At 48.5% G+C, this 19,671-nt stretch overlaps 1 protein-coding gene across 2 annotated transcripts; it reads left to right on the top strand.

The window, feature by feature from the left end:
• The first annotated feature begins 394 nt into the window (after positions 1–394).
• LOC112808707 (testis-expressed protein 52) lies at positions 395–6,475 on the top strand. Of its 2 annotated transcripts, XM_073886928.1 has the most exons (3): positions 395–608; positions 1,681–2,258; positions 5,984–6,475. In XM_073886928.1, exons 1-3 carry the CDS (start codon positions 537–539, stop codon positions 6,276–6,278), a joined length of 945 nt encoding a protein of 314 aa, XP_073743029.1. In that variant the 5' UTR covers positions 395–536; the 3' UTR covers positions 6,279–6,475. The 2 variants fall into 2 exon arrangements, 1 of the variants encoding a protein (XP_073743029.1); XR_012376471.1 differs by lacking the exon at positions 5,984–6,475 and having other exon boundaries at positions 395–867; positions 1,681–1,797.
• Positions 6,476–19,671: the final 13,196 nt, after the last annotated feature.

The raw sequence follows: 19,671 nt of genomic DNA, 5'->3' as shown, positions 1-19,671 counted from the left end.
GGACTGCCTCCCATATCCTGCACAGGCACACACATCCTTTCTAGCACAGAAACTGGCAGATCTCCCAGGCTGGTCCTCCATGGCCAGCCTCTTCAGCACCTCTGAACCTGAGGGTTGACTTGGCCCTTTAGCGCTCCCTGTAAGGGAAAGGCCTACAGAGGGGCAGGGCCCTCACCTCCTGGAGCAGTAGGGAAGGATGGGCCCAGCTATAGGTACCTCAGGACCACCTCTACCCCAACCCAGGACCTGGAAGCGAGGCCTTTTCTCTTCCTGCCCCTCCTAGGCAAGTCCATCCCCGGAAGCCCCTCTGGTTACCATCTTTTGCTAAAAACATATGAGCCCTATCCCCTACCTCTCTCACCTGGAAGGCAGCCAAGGGCCCAAGGGACTGATGAGCCCTCCCAGGGGGAGGTAAGGGCTGCCTCCTGCGTCACCATCCAGGAAGCATCACCATAGCAACCCCAACAGCAAACAATGCTGCCAGGAAAGTCTTCCCTACAAAGCGGCCCCTCCTGGCAATCAGGCCCACAGGGGGAATGGCCAGTAGCCCACAAAGACAACCCAGAGGGCGGAATGATCCACCCCATGTCCAAAAACCTTTCTTGCAGGTAGGAGGTGGGGCCCCATCTCCACAGCCTATCTGTCTGCACTCTGCTGGGCTAAGGGCTGTCCCCCTGGGGTGGGCCATGCTTTCTTCTGGTCAGTAGGTCTGGCCCAGAGCTCTTCTACCGTCTTCCTCTCTTAATCCTATGGTATTGTGAACACAGAGCTCAGAACAGAAAAGGAGATGCCTGGTTATTACATCTCCCAGCCCCACCTACTGGGGCGGTCACGGAGAAATGACAGCGGAGTGGGCCCAAGAGACAGGTGAGTTTTTGGAATCCAAGTTCTAGGGTGGAAAGGAGGAGGAGGCATTTTGGGTAGCACAGGAGATGGCTCGAGTCCCAGCTCTGCCCCTCACTGACCTGGCAACCTTGGGTGACTTAGTCACCCTCATTTTGTCTTGCCTTTGGTATCCTTGAGATGGGACAATTAACAACACTTTGCTCATAGGACTATGAGGCTTAATTGAGTTGTGGATGTGTTTAGCACAGTGTCAATACATAGTGGCTACTGTGGATTTCACAGGAGGTGGGACACAGGAAAGGGAAGGAACCAGCTTTCTAGGTGTTTTCCATACTTGCCTGTGTTTGGATGAGAAGTGAGGGAAATTGCACGGATGACAGAGAAACGAGTAACAGGACGAGTCCGGGAGAGAAGAAACCCTGGGCTGCATTCTCTGGAGAAAGATTTTCCTTCTCCGTGTTGCTTAGTAAGGGGCATTTCCCCCTCACAGTTTCTTCAGGCCTGACGTCCCGTGTTAGGAGCACCAGTTCCAGGCAGGGGGTGGGGGTGGCAGCCAGAGTGGAGAGGACCGGTAACGTAAAGAGTGAAGGGCAGGGAGACAGCTGAGGAGAGGGGGTGGGAGAGAGAGCAGAAGGTGAGAAACCCAGGGGACCCCTACAGAACAGACAGAACTTCTGACAGCAGGGCAGGAATGGAGACATGGTTTTCGGCCAGGCCGCCAGGGTCCTGATGAGAATCTGGGGTCTGAGGAGGCCGGCCTCTTGTTGTCTCTGCGGCCGCTCCTGGGAGAGAGAGGCAGAGTGGTCCCCCAGGCTCCCTTTTGTCTCTCCCTAGATGGCCCACGCCAGCGAGCCCCTCCTGACCCACCAAACGTGGGCTCAACGTGAGTTCCTCCTCCCCAGTGAGTCCTGGGAGTGGCCCGGCTTCACCCGGCAGGCCCACCACCGGCTGGCCCTGAAGCCGCCGCCCTGCACGGGGGTCAAGTCTGAGGTGCGTCGCCGACTAATCTACCCTTCGAAGGATGCCGCACAGCACACCTGGGGCTTTCACACGTGGCTTGATGTGGGCCGTTTGCCTGCCACCTTTCCCACCAGGCCCGACAGGCCCTACGATAGCCACGTGTGGCGCTGGCTGACGGACCCCAGGGCCCATGGCTGCCCCCCAGCAGAGCCCCCCATCCCCCCTCCCTCCTGGGTGGGTCGGAACAGTTTCCTGAGCTTCATCGGCTGTACTCCTATCTTCGTGGACGAGAACAGGAAGAACCAGGTGATTGTCAGGACGACACAGGAAGTGAGAGAGCTGGAGAAACTCAAACTGAGGAGCGAAGTGAGGGCACCTCCACTCGACACCAAGGGCAACATCCTGTGCCCAGAGAACTTCAAGAAGAGGAGCTCCTTCCTCGGGGGCTCGGGGTGGGGGGGCTCACACAGCCTACTCATGTTCAGGTGACGCTCCCTCTCTCTCGTCCCTGTTTCTGATGGCTCCCTTGGTACTCTAGCTGAATGTGGCTGGAAGGAAGGTGTGGAGGCAAGGGAAGCCCAGCCAGGGGAGATCGCCTAACCGTATCACTAGAATGCACGGGGTACACCTAGGCGCTCAACACCTGCTAGGCCCTGGGGGTACAGACAAAAGTCATCCATTCCCTTCCTCCAGGGAGCTTAGGAAAGGCCGATACCTCCCTACAGGCTTGGAGGGGCAGCTAACAACACAAGCCCATGCACCCTATGTGTCCAAAGTGTGACACAGACAGTGAGTGTTGTAAGAATATCAGTTACTAATGGAAAGAGCTGAGAGCTATAGTCAGAGGTTTGGATTAAAGTCCAGACTTGGCAGACTGTTTAGTTCTTCCAGACCCAATTCCATCACTGATAAAATGCAGACGGTAAACACCACTTCTCCCTCAATGGGAGACGATAAAATAGGTTACCGGAGATATGAAAGCACTATACAAAAAACAGATGTTACTACAGAAATGCAGAGGAGGGAGGGGGTCGCTGTGGGCTGGAGCGTCCCCCTAGGAAGACTTTGTGCGGAAACCGGGTGAGGGCTGGAAGGGCAGGAGGCCCTCAGAAAGGTGGAAAGAAGGGGATGGAGGGTTGACAAGTCTGAGCAGAGACAGGAAGGTGAAAGGGGTTAATGGAGCGCCCTGCAGCTTTCCCTCACTGTCCACCGTGGGAACGCACAGCCCGGTTGTTCCCCGTACTGAGTCCCGTTTCCAAGGGGATAAGACAGGAAAGGGGGAATAGGGATAGAATATCTAAAATTCCAACCCCGAGGGCATTAACAGAAGCAGTGAGGGGCTGGAGGGGAGGCCGCAGAGATTTTTAATCTTTTCAAAAAATGCCAACAGTTGGTGATTTTGAGAGATTATTCAGGACATTGGCTTCTGTCTGCAGCCCTTGCAGGACGGATTGTTGATTGCTAGTATGTGCTAACACTAGGCATACAAAGGTGATAAGACTTAGATCGCGCCCCCACCCAAAATAACGATAAAAATTAACTTCCGTGAAATGATAGTGCCAGAAGTTGTAATCACTTGAGATAAATATATTATTTATCACCTCCCACTACTCCGATTAGAAACTCTTACGAGCAACCCCATTTTACAGATAGATGGGGCATCTGAAACAGGGAAGTCACTTAACTCGCCCAAGTTCATATGGCCAGTAAAGGGGCAGAGCTGGGATTCGAACCCAGACGGATCAGTTCCGGAACTGCATGCCTAACCACTTTCCCTCTTGCCTGACTGGGGAATCAGACATGTTCACCGCTACTTCTGATGTGATATAATGTTCTATAAAGACAGCATAAGAAGGGCGCCTGGGTGGCTCAGTTGGTTAAGCGACTGCCTTCGGCTCAGGTCATGATCCTGGAGTCCCGGGATCGAGTCCCACATCGGGCTCCCTGCTCAGCGGGGAGTCTGCTTCTCCCTCTGACCCTCTTCCTTCTCGTGCTCTCTATCTCCCATTCTCTCTCTCTCAAATAAATAAAATCTTAAAAAAAAAAAAGACAGCATAAGAAAACCACAATTATCCACAAAAAGAGCTCAGCGCAGTGCTGGGGGTACAGAGAATGTGTGTGAGGGCAGGAGCTCCATGGGCTCAGGAGCCACCCAGATCTAGGTAGCAATCTACCCAGCTCGATAGCAAACTTGCTGTACCATCTTGACTTTCTCTGAGCCTCGCTTTACCCAAGTATGTATTGGAGATGTACCTGGTACCTTGCAGGGTTGTTAGAAGATGAGAAGGCGTGGTGTCTGGCATAGAGAGGGGGCTCAGTAAATCGTGTCATTAGTACGGCATCCCCATGAGAGGAGGATCCTTGTTTCCCTCTGTTTGTTGCTGGAGGCCCAGTCACTGGAGCCAGGAATGAAGGCGTCCCAGACAAGGTTTTGCGGTTCACAGAGGACGTGGTACATGAGCTGAACCTTGAAGAATGTGTACAAGTTCACCAGGAGGGAACAAGACAGAATGGTGAGAGGAAGGGCCCATCTTGTCCTGTTGTTCCTTCGGAGCAGTTCTGTAAGGGGTTAAAGTACCTTTAAAAATGTCACTAGATTGGAGGCGCCTGGGTGGCTCAGCCGTTAAGCGTCTGCCTTCGGCTCGGGTCGTGATCCCGGGATCCTGGGATCGAGCCCCGCATCGGGCTCCCTGCTCGGCAGGAGGCCTGCTTCTCCCTCTCCCTCTACCCCTGCTTGTGTTCCCTCTCTCGCCGTGTGTCTCCCTCTGTCAAATAAATAAAAATGTCACTAGATCGGAGGCGCCTGGGTGGCTCAGTCAGTTAAGCGGCCAACTCTCGGTTTCAGCTCAGATCGTGTTCTCAGGGTCCTGGGGCCGAGCCTCTTGTCCAGCCGCCTGTCAGGCTCTGCACTCACATGCTTGTGGATTCTCTCTCTCCCTCTCCCTCTGCCCCTCCCCCTGCTCATGCTTGTTCACTCTCTCTCTCTCTCAAATAAATAAATCTTTTAAAAAAAAAAAAGTCTCTAGATCAGCGAGAGGGCACATTTTGAGCGTGAGAGGGTTCGGGCAGAGCCGGCCCCTGGCAAAACCACCGGGAAGTGGGTTGGGCGTGAGTTGGAGGCCTCGGGGCTCAAACCTTCCACCAGCTGAGATGTGCCGGTACCTGTTGGAGGAAAGGGGTATGCAGAGAACAGAGAGGTCAAAGGAGAGGTCCAGACAGGTCTAAGCTTCAAGATGCCCACGATATTGCTGGGAAATAGAATATTTATACATAAACCCAGCCGTTCTCAACTCTGGTAGCACATTACAATCACCTGGGCCTCTTTAAAAAATGGTGAGGTCTGAGCCCCGTTCATGAGATTCTGATTTAGTTGGTCCGGGGAGTGGGCAGCCTGAGCATAGGAATTTTTTAAAAAAGCTCCCTAGGAGTGATTCTAACATGCAGCCAGGCCTGCGTATGTCTCATGTAAACCAAAGACAGCAAACGGGGATATCTGCTGGATGAGCTGCAAAGCATGTTGAAGCACAGCAAATTTGCCACTATTTAACTGGTTTTTTTTTATTTTTTTATTTCATTTTTAAAGATTTTATTTATTTGAGAGAGAGAGAGAGCGAGAGAGCACAAGCGGGGGCTGGGGGGAGAGGCCGAGGGAGAGGGAGAAGCAGATTCCCCGCTGAGTAGGAATAAATAATAAATAAGCTAATAAATTAATTAAATTAAATAAATTTTATAAATAAAATAAAATAAAATAAATCTCAAACAAATAAAAAATCTTTAAAAAATTTTTCTTTTGAGAGGAACATGAAGAATTATAAATTGGGGGTCTTACCTTTGTAGCATTGTGAAAATAAACTCTTATTTATTTATTTTTTTTTAAAGATTTTATTTATTTCTTTGACAAGAGAGAGCACAAGCAGGGGCAGTGGCAGGCAGAGGGAGAAGGAGAAGCAGGCTCCCCACTGAGCAGGGACCCCAATGTGGGGCTCGATCCCAGGACCTTGGGATCATGACCCGAGATGAAAGCAGAAACCTAACCAACTGAGCCACCCAGGCGCCCCAAGATAAACTTTTATTAAGCTATGAGAAAAGCATCATGCTTTCCTTTCTTACTCCTCCCACCATGGCCACACCTCTCCTTTGACCTCTCTGTTCTCTGCATACCCCTTTCCTCCAACAGGTACCGGCACATCTCAGCTGGTGGAAGGTTTGAGCCCCGAGGCCTCCAACTCACGCCCAACCCACTTCCCGGTGGTTTTGCCAGGGGCCGGCTCTGCCCGAACCCTCTGCCCCATTACCAGGAGAGGGTGCTAAAACTGGCCTTGCTGCCCAGCGCACCCCTGAGCCAGGACCTTGTGAGGAATTACCAAACCCTGATAGAGAACCGGGTGGCCTTGCCCCTCTGTCATCGCTCCAAAGCACCGCCTGGTAAAACCTTAGCAAGGAAGACAAAGAGAAGACCTGGACAGATCTAAAGATAGAGCCTCCATCTGGGCGAGGACTGTGGTGGGCTACAGTGTTCTCAACCAGTACACCTTCAGCAAGAAGCCTCTGGGGTGGCTGAAGGCCTGGCTTCTGCACAACAGAGCCTCACCACCAACCCTCCAACTGCAAGCCACCTCTGTCCCCCAGGCTCCTAGAGACTCTACTGAAACTAAATTATTATCTGCCTTCCTTGGAGGACTCTCTCATAGCAGGTGGGAAGATTGAGTGAGGGTAGAGCAGGGACAGCAGAGGGGGATCCAGTTTTTAGGGACAGAATGAGGAGTGGGGAGGAAGAAGGTGTGTGTGTGTGTGTGTGTGTGTGTGTGTGTGTGTGTGTGTGTTGGGGTGGGGGACGAGGCACTGTAAGCAATATGGCTATGAAGTTACCTTGACTCCCATAACCCATTTGGAACAAAACTGGGATTGGTCAGGGTACAGGAAGCTTCTGAGGCAAAATAACTTCGATTCCCTACCTCCCTAGACCATGTGATGTCTGGACAAAGACCAGAAGCAACTCTGCTGGGTTGCCATTCCCCCACAGGGTTTGGGAGCCGAGGTCAGACCAAGACTGGTGCTAGCGAATGGAAAAGTCAGGGCTGAGGAAGGCTGGCCAGGTCTCTGCGGAGGGACAGAAGTAGAGCAAAGTAGAGATTCAAGGTAAAATGGTGGTCATCTCAGAGCATGATGTTAGGGTCTTGGGCCTGTGCTACAGGTAACCCCGGACGCCCCAGCTTTTGTTGTGGGGGGCCAGAGACAAGGGGCCTGAGGTGGAGGCAGGCAAATCCTGTTGGTCAGAAAGGTGCTGCCCCCAGCTAGGGTAGAGATTTGGTGTGGGAGGCCCAGGAGCAGGGGCAGCAGGGAGGTGGCTGGAAGGGGAGAACTTGTATGGTGCGGGCCCGCCTCACCTCCACGCGCCCCTGTCCTACCCCAGGTTGGTGATCTTCCTCAGCGGGGCTTCTCCTGGCCTTCTGGCCGCTGCCCTCTTGCCCGCTTTTCTCAAGCCCCCTAGGTACCTGGGAATTGAAACCCCACCAGGGTTCCAGCCCTGGTTTGACCACTAACCAGCTATATGACCTTTGGGAGGGGCATTATTACTCTCAGGTTTTCAGTTTCCTCATCTGCAAGGTGGGATTCCTAGGGTACAAATCAGTGGAATAAAGAAAATAATAGAAGGGAAGTACCTGCAAAGTGTCTGGCCCAGTGTAGACCCTCCATAAATGGAGCCATCAACCAGTCATCACTCATAGAATAAAAACAATGGGTGGGATGTTGTTCAGCCATAAAGAGGCGTTAAGTACTGACACATGCGAGGTGTGGATGAACCTTGAAAATATGACGCTGAGGGGCGCCTGGGTGGCTCAGTCGGTGAAGCATCTGCCTTCGGCTCAGGTCATGATCTCAGGGTCCTGGGATGGAGCCCCGTGTCAGGCTCTCGGCTCAGTGGGGAGCCTGCTTCTCCCTCTGCCTCTGAACCCCCCCCCCCCCCCCCCCCCCCCCTCCTCTTCTGTCTCTCTTCCTCACTCTTTTTCCTTTCCCAAAAAAAAAAAACCTTTTTTTTTTTTTAAATGACGCTGGGTGAAAGAAGCCAGGCACAAAAGGCCACGTATGATATGATTCTATTTCTATGAAATATCTAGAAAAGGCGAGTCCGTAGAGACAGAAGGTGAGTTGGTGGTTGCCAGGCGCTGGGAGAGGGGCAAGTGGGGACTGACTGCTCAGTGGGTACAGGGTTTTCTTTTAGGGTGGGGAAAGTATTTTTGAACTAGATAGGAGTGGTGGCAGAACGTCACGAATGAACAAAATGCCCTGAACTGTATACTTTAAAAATGGCACTTGTTTTGTTATGCGGATTTAGTCTCAATTAAAAACAATTACAGTAAATAGGGTGTGATAGAGAGTTTCCAGATTTCCTTCTGGTTCCACATCTGTGGTTCCCTTCAGTAGTCCTTCTCCCTAACACTCCTCCCAGGATGTGTGGGCGGTGGGCGGGGACCAGAGCCCCGGGGGTGAAGGAGAGCCCCCTGAGTACTCCAGGGGAGTGACAGCTCTGGGAATGTGCCCCTCCTTCCCACTCTGGGTTAAGGACGATGGCGGAAAGCAGGAGGTCCCTTTACCTAGAGTCCTAACAGGTCAGGACTGGGCAGGCTGTGAGGATACAAGTCGAACCCCGTTAGGGTTTATTTATTTACTTATTTTTTAATTTTTTAAAAAGATGTTATTTGTTTGTCAGAGAGAGAGCACAAGCTGGGGGAGCTGCAGGGTTTAAATGGCAAACCGAGGCCCATGGAGAAGCGGCTTGCTCGGGGCTACACAGCCAGGCATCCCCGCCCTCCCGGAAGTAGACGGGAGACGCTGGGCCGGGGGCTGGGACTTAAGGGCCTGTGTTGTCATCCCACTTCTCTTCTATTATTCTACCTCAGCGACTAGCCTACCGATGCCTGGGTTTTGTTCATCCACACCTCGCATGTGTCGGTACTTAACGCCTCTTTATGGCTGAACAACATCCCACCCATTGTTTTTATTCTATGAGTGATGACTGGTTGATGGCTCCATTTATGGAGGGTCTACACTGGGCCAGACACTTTGCAGGTACTTCCCTTCTATTATTTTCTTTATTCCACTGATTTGTACCCTAGGAATCCCACCTTGCAGATGAGGAAACTGAAAGCCTGAGAGTAATAATGCCCCTCCCAAAGGTCATCATCAACCTCCACAGTGAGAGGCCCCAGGGAAACTTAGAGGGTTAATATGGAGAGTTAGAGAGTGGGAGGGAGGAGGCCACTGGGTTTCTCCAGAGGAAGCCTCCTCCGCCGCTGGCCTGGAAGCTACGGGAAGGCCGAAAGGTAAGGGGCACGTACACAGACTCCTGCCTTGGCAGACCCACACCAGTCCAGAGGCTGCTAGCCTCCCGTCGGGATTTCCACCCGACCCACCACCTTTCTGCTCAGCTCTCTGGATAGCAACCTCCTTCCTGCTGGCAAGGGGGACTACAGGATCATCAGAGGCCTTCTTGTCCACGGGCCAGCCTGAGATGCAGAAGCAAGACTCCTGAAATTCCTGAGCTGCACTGGGCTGTGGAGATCTGAGGGACAGCAATAGTATCCAGACCCCCTCTTGGGCCTGGGGACTCTTCCAAGGCGATCCCCAGCTCAGCCTGCTAGCAGCCATGAACACCATCCCCCTCACCCTGCCCCACATACACTAAGAAGTATGGAGTTCTTGAAAGCCTTTGTTGGGGTGGAGCCGGGGATTGCTCTCCCCGGCCTGCCTTAAAGATCTACTCCCTCACCGTAACTTTCGAGGGGAAGCAGAGTGAACATTCCTCCCCCAACATACCCAGCACACCAATCCCAGAACACCCCGTGCTCTGCTGAATGGCGCGGGCTTCATGGACACTAATTAATCCCAGCACAGAGGCCTCAGAGCCATTTCTGGGTCAACACCTCCCCTTCCGCAACCTCCCTCTGCCTCAGGCAGGTATTAGTCTCATGAGCCTGACTGGGGGGGGGGGATGGTTGGGGGGGGTCAGTGCATGTCGGAAGCTGTGGAGCTGGCTGGGAACCCCTGGGAGGGGTGCAGAGCTAGCCACACTGTCAACCATGATCTTCAGTCTTCAGTCTTCATCTGGCTGTCTGCCAGCCTCGTCCCGTCTAATTGCCAGGCCTCTAAAAGCCCCATTGCTGCTCCCTGAGGTGACAAATCAGACATTCTTTCTCCCCCAGACTCACTTCCCACCTTCCTCAGGATCCTCTGGCCTTTTTATGTCTACTCATCGCTGACTCGCTTGCTCCAAGCCCTTCATCTTCTTGTTTCTCTATCAGCCTCCAAGCCCTCTCCTACGTGTGATGTCCACTGACCTTTACTTATTTACTATACAAATAGTTGCTTCTTCCTATGTATCATCATAACTGGTGGTTTCGGCGGTCATTCATATAGTTGCCCATCTCACGGTAATCTCAAGCTGACACACTCTCTGCAGGTCCCAGGACAAAACCTTACAAACACCTCCATGTTGTTGCATCTTGCCATTGTTCCAAGCCGAAGGTCAAGGTTTTGCAGGGTGGCTCCCCTTAGCCTACCACCATTCTCCCCGGATGTTCAGTCAACACTGACACTAGGTATCATACATGGTTCCTAGCAAATAGCCAGTGAATTCTTTGGCACGAGTATCACTAGGAAATGGGGGTCATGGCCAGAGGTGCCAAGGGCCAGCCCAAAGCTTCAGCGAGGAGAGAGGGGAGAATGGAGGAAAATGGAAGCAGGAAAGAAAGCAGATAAACCCAGGAGGGAAGAGGAGACGTGCTGAAGCCAGAGGAAAGGCAAAGCAGGAGTCTCTGAAGCAACAAGGTCCAGCATGGGTGGAGGCGCTGGGCAGCTTTGTCAGATCCGCTGAGGGCATTTGCAGGATCCAGATTTTGGCACAGACCCCAGGAGATGAGAGGAATTGGCAAGTACTTCCTGTGGGTGCAAAAGAAAGGGGAATGAATAGACGGGGGTCTGGAGGGAGAGCCCAGGGCATTAGTTGGATTCTGCTGCCAAGTTCAGGTGGGGAACTCAACGGGCTGTTCTAGTGTCTCATCGCCTGAGTAGATGGGTTAATAATGGCACATTTCCTCCTGTGTCCACAGGAGTCCTGCTGACCCATTCGTTCAACTAATTTTGGCTAAGAAGAGAGAGAAAAGACAGGGGGGAAAAAAAAACCCACCCTTAGAAAGCCTAGGGTCTGGTGGGAAGGTGGACAAGTAATTAAAAATAGTGTGAGAAATAATGTCAGAGATAACCAATCCAGCTGTACTCTGGGAGCAAAGGGGAGAGGCATCTGAGAGTGTGCATGTGTGTGTGCAAGCACACATGTGTGTATTGACATGTACAGCTCCCCAACAACAGCAAACATTTACTCAGCACTCATTACGTGTTAGGCAGTGTTTTGAGAACTTTCCAAGAATCACCCCGTTTAATCCTCACACTGTGAGATAGGTCCCATCATAATCTCCATTTTAGAGAGGAGTAAACTGAGGCACAGAGCGCTCTTAACCAATTTGCTTTCCTGCCTCTCATTTAAACTTCACAGAAATTCTACAAATTACATGTCATTTCAATTTTACAGGAGAGGAAGTAGATTCCAAAAGCTTAAGCACTTCACTCAGAGTTAGTTAATAACTGAGTTGGAATACTTGACCAAGCTTTATCTGAGTTCAAAATACCATGTTCGGTCTGGTTTTGTCAATGGAGATGAACACTGGGATTTTCTGTGCCTTGGTTTTGCCATCCATAAAGTAGGAGAAGATCAACCAAGTGCCAAATATAAAACGTTGTCATAGTCTGGTAGTCTTTGGGGTGGAGGTAGGGTGATAAATTTCAAAATTGGCACAGACTTCCTGGGACCCTTGCTGGACAGGAGAATTCTGGAAAACAGCTTCATTCCTGTCCTCAGCAGATCTGACAGGGCCAGAGGAGAAAGCCCGAAATAGAGCTGACTGCCCTTAACCTTCCACGGGCTCAAGGGAGCTGTTTGTCTAAGCTCTGAATGACCCATTCTATGAAGAATATTCTGGGAATTTCCTTATGTGGCAGAGCAATGTCTGGGTGATTTCACCCGGCCAAATGAGCTCTCCTCCCCATCCCTACTGTCAGAGTTAAGAATCAGCACTACTCAAGCCTTGAAGAGAAAAGGCTAAAAAGAAGAGGTATAAAGATATTTAGAGGCATGAAAGCTTATCCCAAGGAAGGTGGGAACCAGTTCATCTCCATCAACATTGAGGCTTGGACAAGAAGGCAGGGATTTTGAATAATAGCTACAGGGATTTAGATTAGATATAAAGAAGAACTTCCTGAAAGAGCAGAGAGTTGCTCACACAGATTATATCAGGTTCAAGGAAATGAGCTGTGAATCTATTTAGACCAGTGCCATCCAGTAGAAATATAATAGACCTGTATATGTGACTTTAAATTTGTTAGTTGCCATATTAAAAAAAGTAAAACGTTGGGGCGCCTGGGTGACTCAGTTGGTTGAGCTTCTGACTCTTGGTTTTGGCTCAGGTTGTGATCTTGGGATCATGTGATTGAGCCCTGCTCAGGGCTCCAAGCTCTGCTCAGGGTCTGCTTGAAACTCTTTCTCCCTCCCTCTGCCTCTCCCTGCCACCCTGCACTCCCATGCCCCCCCCCAAATAAATAAATAAATTTTTAAATAAATAAAAAAGTAAAAACGGTGAAGTTCTTTTAAAGATTTTATTTACTTGTCAGAAAGAGAGACAGCACAAGCAGGGGGAGTGACAGGCAGAGGGAGAAGCGGGCTCCCCACTGAGCAAGGAGCCCGATGTGGGACTTGATTCCCAGGACCTGGAGATCATGACTTGAGCTGAAGGCAGATGCTTAACCAACTGAGCCACCTAGGCATCCCGAAGTTCATTTTTATAACATATTTTGTTTAATACAATAGATCCAAAATATTATCCATATAAAATAATGTAAACTATGTAAAAATAATTGAAGTATTTCACATTGTTTCTTGTATTGTTTTCAAAATCTGGTGTATAGTTTACATGTACAACAAAGCTCTCTTTAGACCAGCCGCACCTCAAGTACTCGATAACCATCTGTAGCTGGTGACTGCTGTCTTGGCCAACACAAATCTAGACTTGCTAATGATTGTCTGATACCCACTGGCAAGTATAAGGTGTGGTCTGGTTTTATCTAAAGGCAGAAAGTTCTCCAGAAGACCCGGAGCCTGTGAGCGTGAAGACCAAGAGAACCTTATGTTCGATGCCTCTCTCCGCCTTCCTCATCGCTAGAAATACATCGCTAGAAATACTGCTGTTCTGGAACCCACACAGCAGCATTCTGTGTACTCTTTCAGTAGAGGGAATCCCAACCCTCTCAGGTCTGTCGGACTCAGGGTTTGGTGGCTTGTTAACCCCGGGGGAAAGAGCACTGTGCCAAGGAAAGCCAGGAAGAGGGTTCCATCCTGGAGTAGACAAGGTAACTCGATTCTCTCAATAGCAGGAGACAATGCTCTCTACCCCTGCTCATCTTCCTGGTGTGAGTGACTGGTCACTGAGGAGCCAGACCAGACAGAAGGGATGCAGAGGTGCAGCTCTACCCTGTCCGGGTGTGCGTGGGGACAAGCACCGTCCCAGCCTATAGCCTTTCTCACCTGCATTATTCCCAGTTCTCCGTGTGCGACCCCCTTCCTCCAGCTATGTGCACAGACCTCTCCCTCACCTTGTTCTCATCTATGCCTGGTGTCATCTACCCATCGCCTGACCCCCATGGCTCTCTCATCACTACCTGTTGTTCTAAATGTAGTTGTTCACCATCTGCCTTCCTCCTTACAATGTGAACTTCGTGAGGGCGGGCCTTTCATCTGGTTCACCATTGTACGCCCAGAGCCTACCTCAGCGTCTGACATAGAGTAGGCGCTCAATAAATCCTTTTTGACTGAATGAAAGGAAAATTTGCTGTAATTCAGAGGAGAATCAATGCAGTGAGGGAGCCAAATCTCATGCTTCCATTTTTTTTCTCGCAAAATTTCTGAATTTGGATCCATTCACTTCACCATCTATGTGAACCACAAGATGGAAAAAATGAGAGGAAAATCTCCACTTCTACTCCTGATAATAGAAGACTGGTTTAATCTTCCTCAATAGTGCTCCTGGAAGTTTTCTCCTCCTGTGTCTCATCTTTGGAATTCAGTGTAGTTATTCCTTGCTAATGAATTGGTTTGTTGAGTTCTATAACCTTCAGGTTAAAAAATGACCAGGGGATGGGGTGCCTGGCTGGCTTATTAGAAGAGCATGCAACTCTTGATCAGGGTTTTGGGCCCCACATTGGGTACAGAGATTACTAAAAATAAATAAACTTAAAAAAAAAATGACCAGGAGAGGGAAGTGAGGTAAGTTGTTGGCAAAGATACAGACCACCCGCTGAGTATACAAACTGGCCTCAGAACATTCCCTGGCATTTTTCCATTTCTCTCTCTCTATTTTTTTTTTAGTGAGACAAGCCTAGATTTTTTAAAGTCAAAGTACAGTTGACATATAATATTAGTTCCAGGTGTACTATATAGTGATTTGACGATTATATACATTATGCAGTGCTCAATCATGATTAAATGTAGTCACCATTAGTCACCCTACGAAGTTATTACAATATTAATGATTATATTCCCTAGGCTATAATTTTCACCCTCATGACTTATTTATTTTATAGCTAGAAGTTTGTACCTCTTAATCCCCTCTACCTGTTTTGCCAAAACCCCCCACCCTCTCCCCTCCCACAACCATCAGTTTGTTCTCTGTCCTTATGGATCTGTTTCTGTTTTTTGTTTGTTTATTCACTTGTTTTATTTTTTTAGATTCCACATATAAGTGAAATCATGTGACATTTGCCTTTCTCTGTCTGATTTATTTAACTTAGCATAAAACCCGCTAGGTCCATCTATGTTGCTGCAAATGGCAAGATCTCATCCTTTTTATGGCTGAGTAGTATTCCACTGTGTGTGTGTGTGTGTGTGTGTGTGTACATTACATCTTCTTTATTCATTTATGGATTTACACATTACATCTTCTTTATTCATTTATGGATGGGCACTTGGGTCATTTCCATTATTTGGCTATTGTAAATAGTGCTGCAATATACATAAAGGTGTATATATCTTTTTGAATTAGTGTTTTCACTTTCGGCGGGTAAGTACCCAGTAGTGCGATTTTATACCACATCTTCTTTATCCATATATCTATTGATGGACATTTAGGTTGCTTCCATATCTTGACTATTATAAATAACACTGCAATAAACATAGAGGTGCATGTATCTTTTTGAATTAGTGTTTTTATTTTCTTTGGGTGAATACCTAAAAGTAGAATTACTGGATCATATGATAGCTCTATTTTTAGTTTTTTGAGGAAACTGCATACTGTTTTCCAGAGTGGCTGCACCAGTTTGCATTCCCATCAACAGGGCAAGAGGGATCTCCTTTCTCCACATCCTCGCCAGCACACTATTCTGACTGGTCTGAGGTGATACTGTGATTTTGATTTGTATTTCCCTGATGATGAGTGATGTTGAGCATCTTTTCATGTGTCTTTTGATCATGTATGCCTTGTATGTCTTCTTTGGAAAAATGTCTATTCAGGTTCTCTGCCCAAATAGGATTATTTGGGAGGTTTTTGTTATTGAGTTGTATGAGTTCTTTATATATTCTGAATATTATTAGCCCCTTGCCAGATACCTCGCTTGAAAATATCTTCTCCCATTCAGTAGGCTGCCTTTTTGTTTTATTAATGGTTTCCTTCTCTGTGCAGAAGCTTTTTATTTTGGTGTAGTCACAATTGTTTATTTTTTATTTTTTTTTAAGATTTTATTTCTTTATTTGACAGAGAGAGAGGTAACACAAGCAGGGGGGATGGGAGAGGGAGAACAGGCTTCCCGTGGAGCAGGGAGCCCCATGTGGGGCTGGATCCCAGGACCCCCGGATCATGACCTGAGCCAAAGGCAGACGCTTAACAACTGAGCCACCCAGGCGCCCCACAATTGTTTATTCTTGCTTTTGTTGCCATTGCCTTTGGAGTCAGAGCCACAAAAGTGTTGCTAAGGTTGATGTCCATGAGTTTACTGCCTATGTTTTCTTCTAGGATTTTTATGGTTTCAAGTCTTACATTTATGTCTTTAATCCATTTTGAGTTTATGTTTGTGTGTGGTGTAAGATAGTGGTCCAGTTTCATTCTTTTGCATGTTGCTGTCCAGTTTTCCCAACACAATTGGTTGAAGAGACTGTCTTTTCCCCATTGTTCTTGCTTCCGTTGTCGTAGATTAACTGACCATATAAGTGTGGGTTTATTTCTGGGTTCTCTTTATTCTGTTCCATTGATTTATTGTCTGTTTTTGTGCCAGGACCATACTGTTTTGGTTACTGCAGCTTTGTATATAACTTGAAATCTAGAATTGTGATGCCTTCAGCTTTGCTTTTCTTTTTCAGGCTTGCTTTGGCTATTCAGTGCCTTCTGTGGTTCCATACAAATTTTAGGATTGTTCATTCTAGTTCTGTGAAAAATACTACTGGTATTTTGATATGGATTGCATTGGATGAGTAGATAGCATTGGGTTCATCATCTTATCAAAGGGAGTGCTTTAGCTACTGAGAAAGAAGAACCCAGAGTTTTGCATTGCCAGAACATTCCCATTCTCTCTGCAATTTGGCGGGGGGGGGGGGGGGGGGACAAATTTACAAAGGAAGTAAGTGAGGATCACAAAAACGCGAAAGAGAGTTTCCTTATTGCTGAGTCCCAGTCCCAGATGGTGAGATAGATAGTGAAGCATTAGAGAGCATTAGTTTGGGTCACAGAACACAGGGACCAACTTGACTTTTTTGCACAGCTACATTCCAGAAAATGGCATTTCCTGAGCACCAGTGCTTCCCAGCACCAGGCAACAAAGGCCTTGTCAGAGCAACTGTAAGAGAGGTGATGCTATCCTGAACCTCACCCCATCGAAACTGCCAACTCCAAAGTCTCCATTCTATACCAAAGGTGTGTTCACTCTTCCCTGGAGTTCAGTCTGCAGACCGAAGTGCCCCTAAGAGTTTGGAGACATCCCATCCATGCTGTCAGCCTGGCCTGAGGCAACTTTGCTAAATGCGCTGGAATCATCTCATTGTTCTTCATTAATAGCATTATTCTTCCTAAAAAAAAAATGAATTAATCAAGACCTCCTGAAGATGTTGAAGAATTTTCAAACCTAAGGAGTGAATTGCCAAAACCAAAGTGGGAGGAGACACATTTCAGCATTGGGCCCATCCAGCATTGTGTATGTAGGCCACTCACTGATCTATCAATGCATATAGTTGGCCCTAGTGAAGCAACCACAGGAACCAGCACAATGTGTCAGTGGATCCTCTTTGAGCTCTATCCTAGGCAAATGTGTGGCAGTAATGGATGTCAAGGCATGGGAGGGAGCTGGAATATTCCACTGAAACTGAGTGTAAATGAAACCAGGGTGCAGGTGGGCCAGAACTTGATCAATGGAATCACACTACAGTTTGGTGTTCATTCCGTGCTTATCGTCTTCATCAGTCTTCTCTTTTTGCATGGTGGACATTGCGCAGGACTTGGGAGACAGAACACAAGGGTCTGATTCCTGGCTCTGCCATACAGTAACTGAATGTTAGGTGAGATTTCTAAGTCTCAGTGTATTAGCTTCCTGGGACCGCCATAGCAAGTACCACTAACCGGATGGCTTAAACCACAGAAATGTATTGTCTCACAGTTCTGGAGGCTGGAAGTCCAAGATCAAGGTGCCAGCAAGGTTGATTCTTTTTGAGGGTGCTGAGAAAGGATCTGGCCCAGGCCCTCCTTCTCCCAGCTTCTGGTGGATACTGGCAACCTTTGGCACCCTTTGGCTTATAGATGCATCAGCCACTCTCAGCCTTCACGTTTATGGGGCATTCTTCCTGTGTGCGGGAATTTGTGTCCAAATTTCCCCTTTTAGCAAGGACACAGTCATGTTGGATTAGGGTCAACCCTAGTGACCTCATGTTAACTTGATTATCTCTCTAAAGACCCTGTCTCCTAATAAGGTTACATTCTGAAGTGCTGGGAGTTGGGACTTCAATGTACAAATTTGTGGGGGGGGCACAATGCGACCCATAACACTTAGCTATTTCTCTCGTCTATAAACAGGATCACAATGCAATTCTTCCTCATATACCTGTCATGGCTGTGAAAATGCTTCAAACAGGCTGGGTCTGCAGGAGGCCTTTGGAAATCTTGTCCCTCTGAATGTGTGTGTGCACCTTGGTGATATCTGGATTAGACTGTGCCCCTAGGGAGTAAGATTTGATTGGGGCTCCCGTCCTGTACGTGTCCAACACATGTGGGCAGGTGCTTGACCCAATGCATTTTGATGATGGTGAAGATAAAAGGCTGGAGAGAAAAATCTGATGACAGATGAGTCAGGGCTGTAAAAGGTTTGATTCCAAGTGCTGGTGAGGAAGTGGAGGCCGAGGAACCCCCGAATACGGATAACTGGAGTGCACATTGGTATAAATACTCTGGAGGGCAAGTTGGCATTATGCTAACGGGGGAGAAGCTGTGTATCTGAGGCCCCAGCCATTCCACACCCAGGTATGCACTCTAGAGAAATGTTTACACGTGTGCCCAGGAAGTACGTGTAAAAATATTATTAGTACCATTGTTTGTAAATGAAAAATGACCTAAGGGGCGCCTGGCTGGCTCAGTCAGTAGAGCATGTGACTCTTGAACTCAGGGTCGTGAGTTCAAGCCCCATGTTGGGCATGGAGCCTACTTACAAAAATAAAAACAAAAACAAAATCTAGCGAAAAATAACCTAAATTTCCTAAACATGATGTATTCACAGAGGAATAACATACGGCAGTTAAAGAGAATTGATAGAGCAATGCATATCTCATGGATGAATCTCACTAATAAAATACTGAGCACAAAAAGGACAAATTGCAGAAGGACATATGTAATGGGTCAGGCAAAACTAAATGATATGTTGCTTAGGATACATGTATATACATATGCATAAAGAATAAAGGGACAAGTATGGGAATGGTGAAACACAGATTGAAGAAGGGATTTTGTCTGGGGAGGAGAGCTGCAGGGGTCACTTCAACTATATTTATAATAGTTCGGTTATTTTTTTTAACTGAGGTAGCCAGTAAAAGATATTGGTTATTCTTGATAACTTTCTTTCTTTTTAAAGATTTTATTTATTTGTCTGAGCATGAGCAGGGAGAAGGGTAGAGGGAGGGGGAGAAGTAGACTCTCTGCTGAACAGGGAGCCAGATCGTTAGGCTCAATCCCAGGACCCAGAGGTCATGACCTGAGCGGAAGGCAGACGCTTAACCACCTGAGCCACCCAGGTGCCCCTCCTGATAACTTTCTGAGTGTTTGAATTATAACACTTTTTAAAGAGCCAGGACTGAATCAGCCTTACATAAAGAAGAGGGAGAAGCTGGGGCCCCGCTTGTGGGGAGATTCAGAGCTGCTCTTGCCGCCCCCGCCCCCTGGGACCCAGAACGCAGAGTACATTAGCTAAAGACTCTTGACACCTGCCACGCCGAAAGGTCGAGACCCAGAAAGGTGAAACCTCTCCTGTTGATGGGGAGGAGAGGAGGGAAAGACATTCTGAGGCTGCCCCTCTCTTTTCTGAACCTAGCTACTGGCCTGCACCCCACCCTCGACCTGCAGAGAAGCCCAGTGGAGAGAGCAATGGGGCAGCCCCAGGAGAAGGGAGGGCGCATGCACATGGATGCATGTGCCTGCCTCCCACACACGCAGCAAGCACGCAGGCTGACTCCCCCCGCACACCCACGCCCACCGCCTTTCAAACAAGCTGGCACGGACACCCTGACAGTTTACA

The sequence above is a fragment of the Callorhinus ursinus genome, unplaced genomic scaffold, assembly GCF_003265705.2.
Source record: "Callorhinus ursinus isolate GAN/ISIS: 27379988/994484 unplaced genomic scaffold, GSC_fseal_2.0 scaffold74, whole genome shotgun sequence".
In the NCBI taxonomy this organism is placed as follows: Eukaryota; Metazoa; Chordata; class Mammalia; order Carnivora; family Otariidae; genus Callorhinus; species Callorhinus ursinus.
The sequence above is the reverse complement of the archived record's forward strand: the minus strand, read 5'-3'. Positions and strand labels throughout refer to the sequence as shown.

Coding starts and splice junctions, on each gene's coding strand:
- LOC112808707 (XM_073886928.1), top strand. CDS start 537: ATGGCCAGTAGCCCACAAAGACAACCCAGAGGGCGGAATGATCCACCC. Junction 609..1,680: donor TCCAAAAACCTTTCTTGCAG/GTAGGAGGTGGG, acceptor GTCTCTCCCTAG/ATGGCCCACGCCAGCGAGCC. Junction 2,259..5,983: donor TCCTTCCTCGGGGGCTCGGG/GTGGGGGGGCTC, acceptor TTCCTCCAACAG/GTACCGGCACATCTCAGCTG.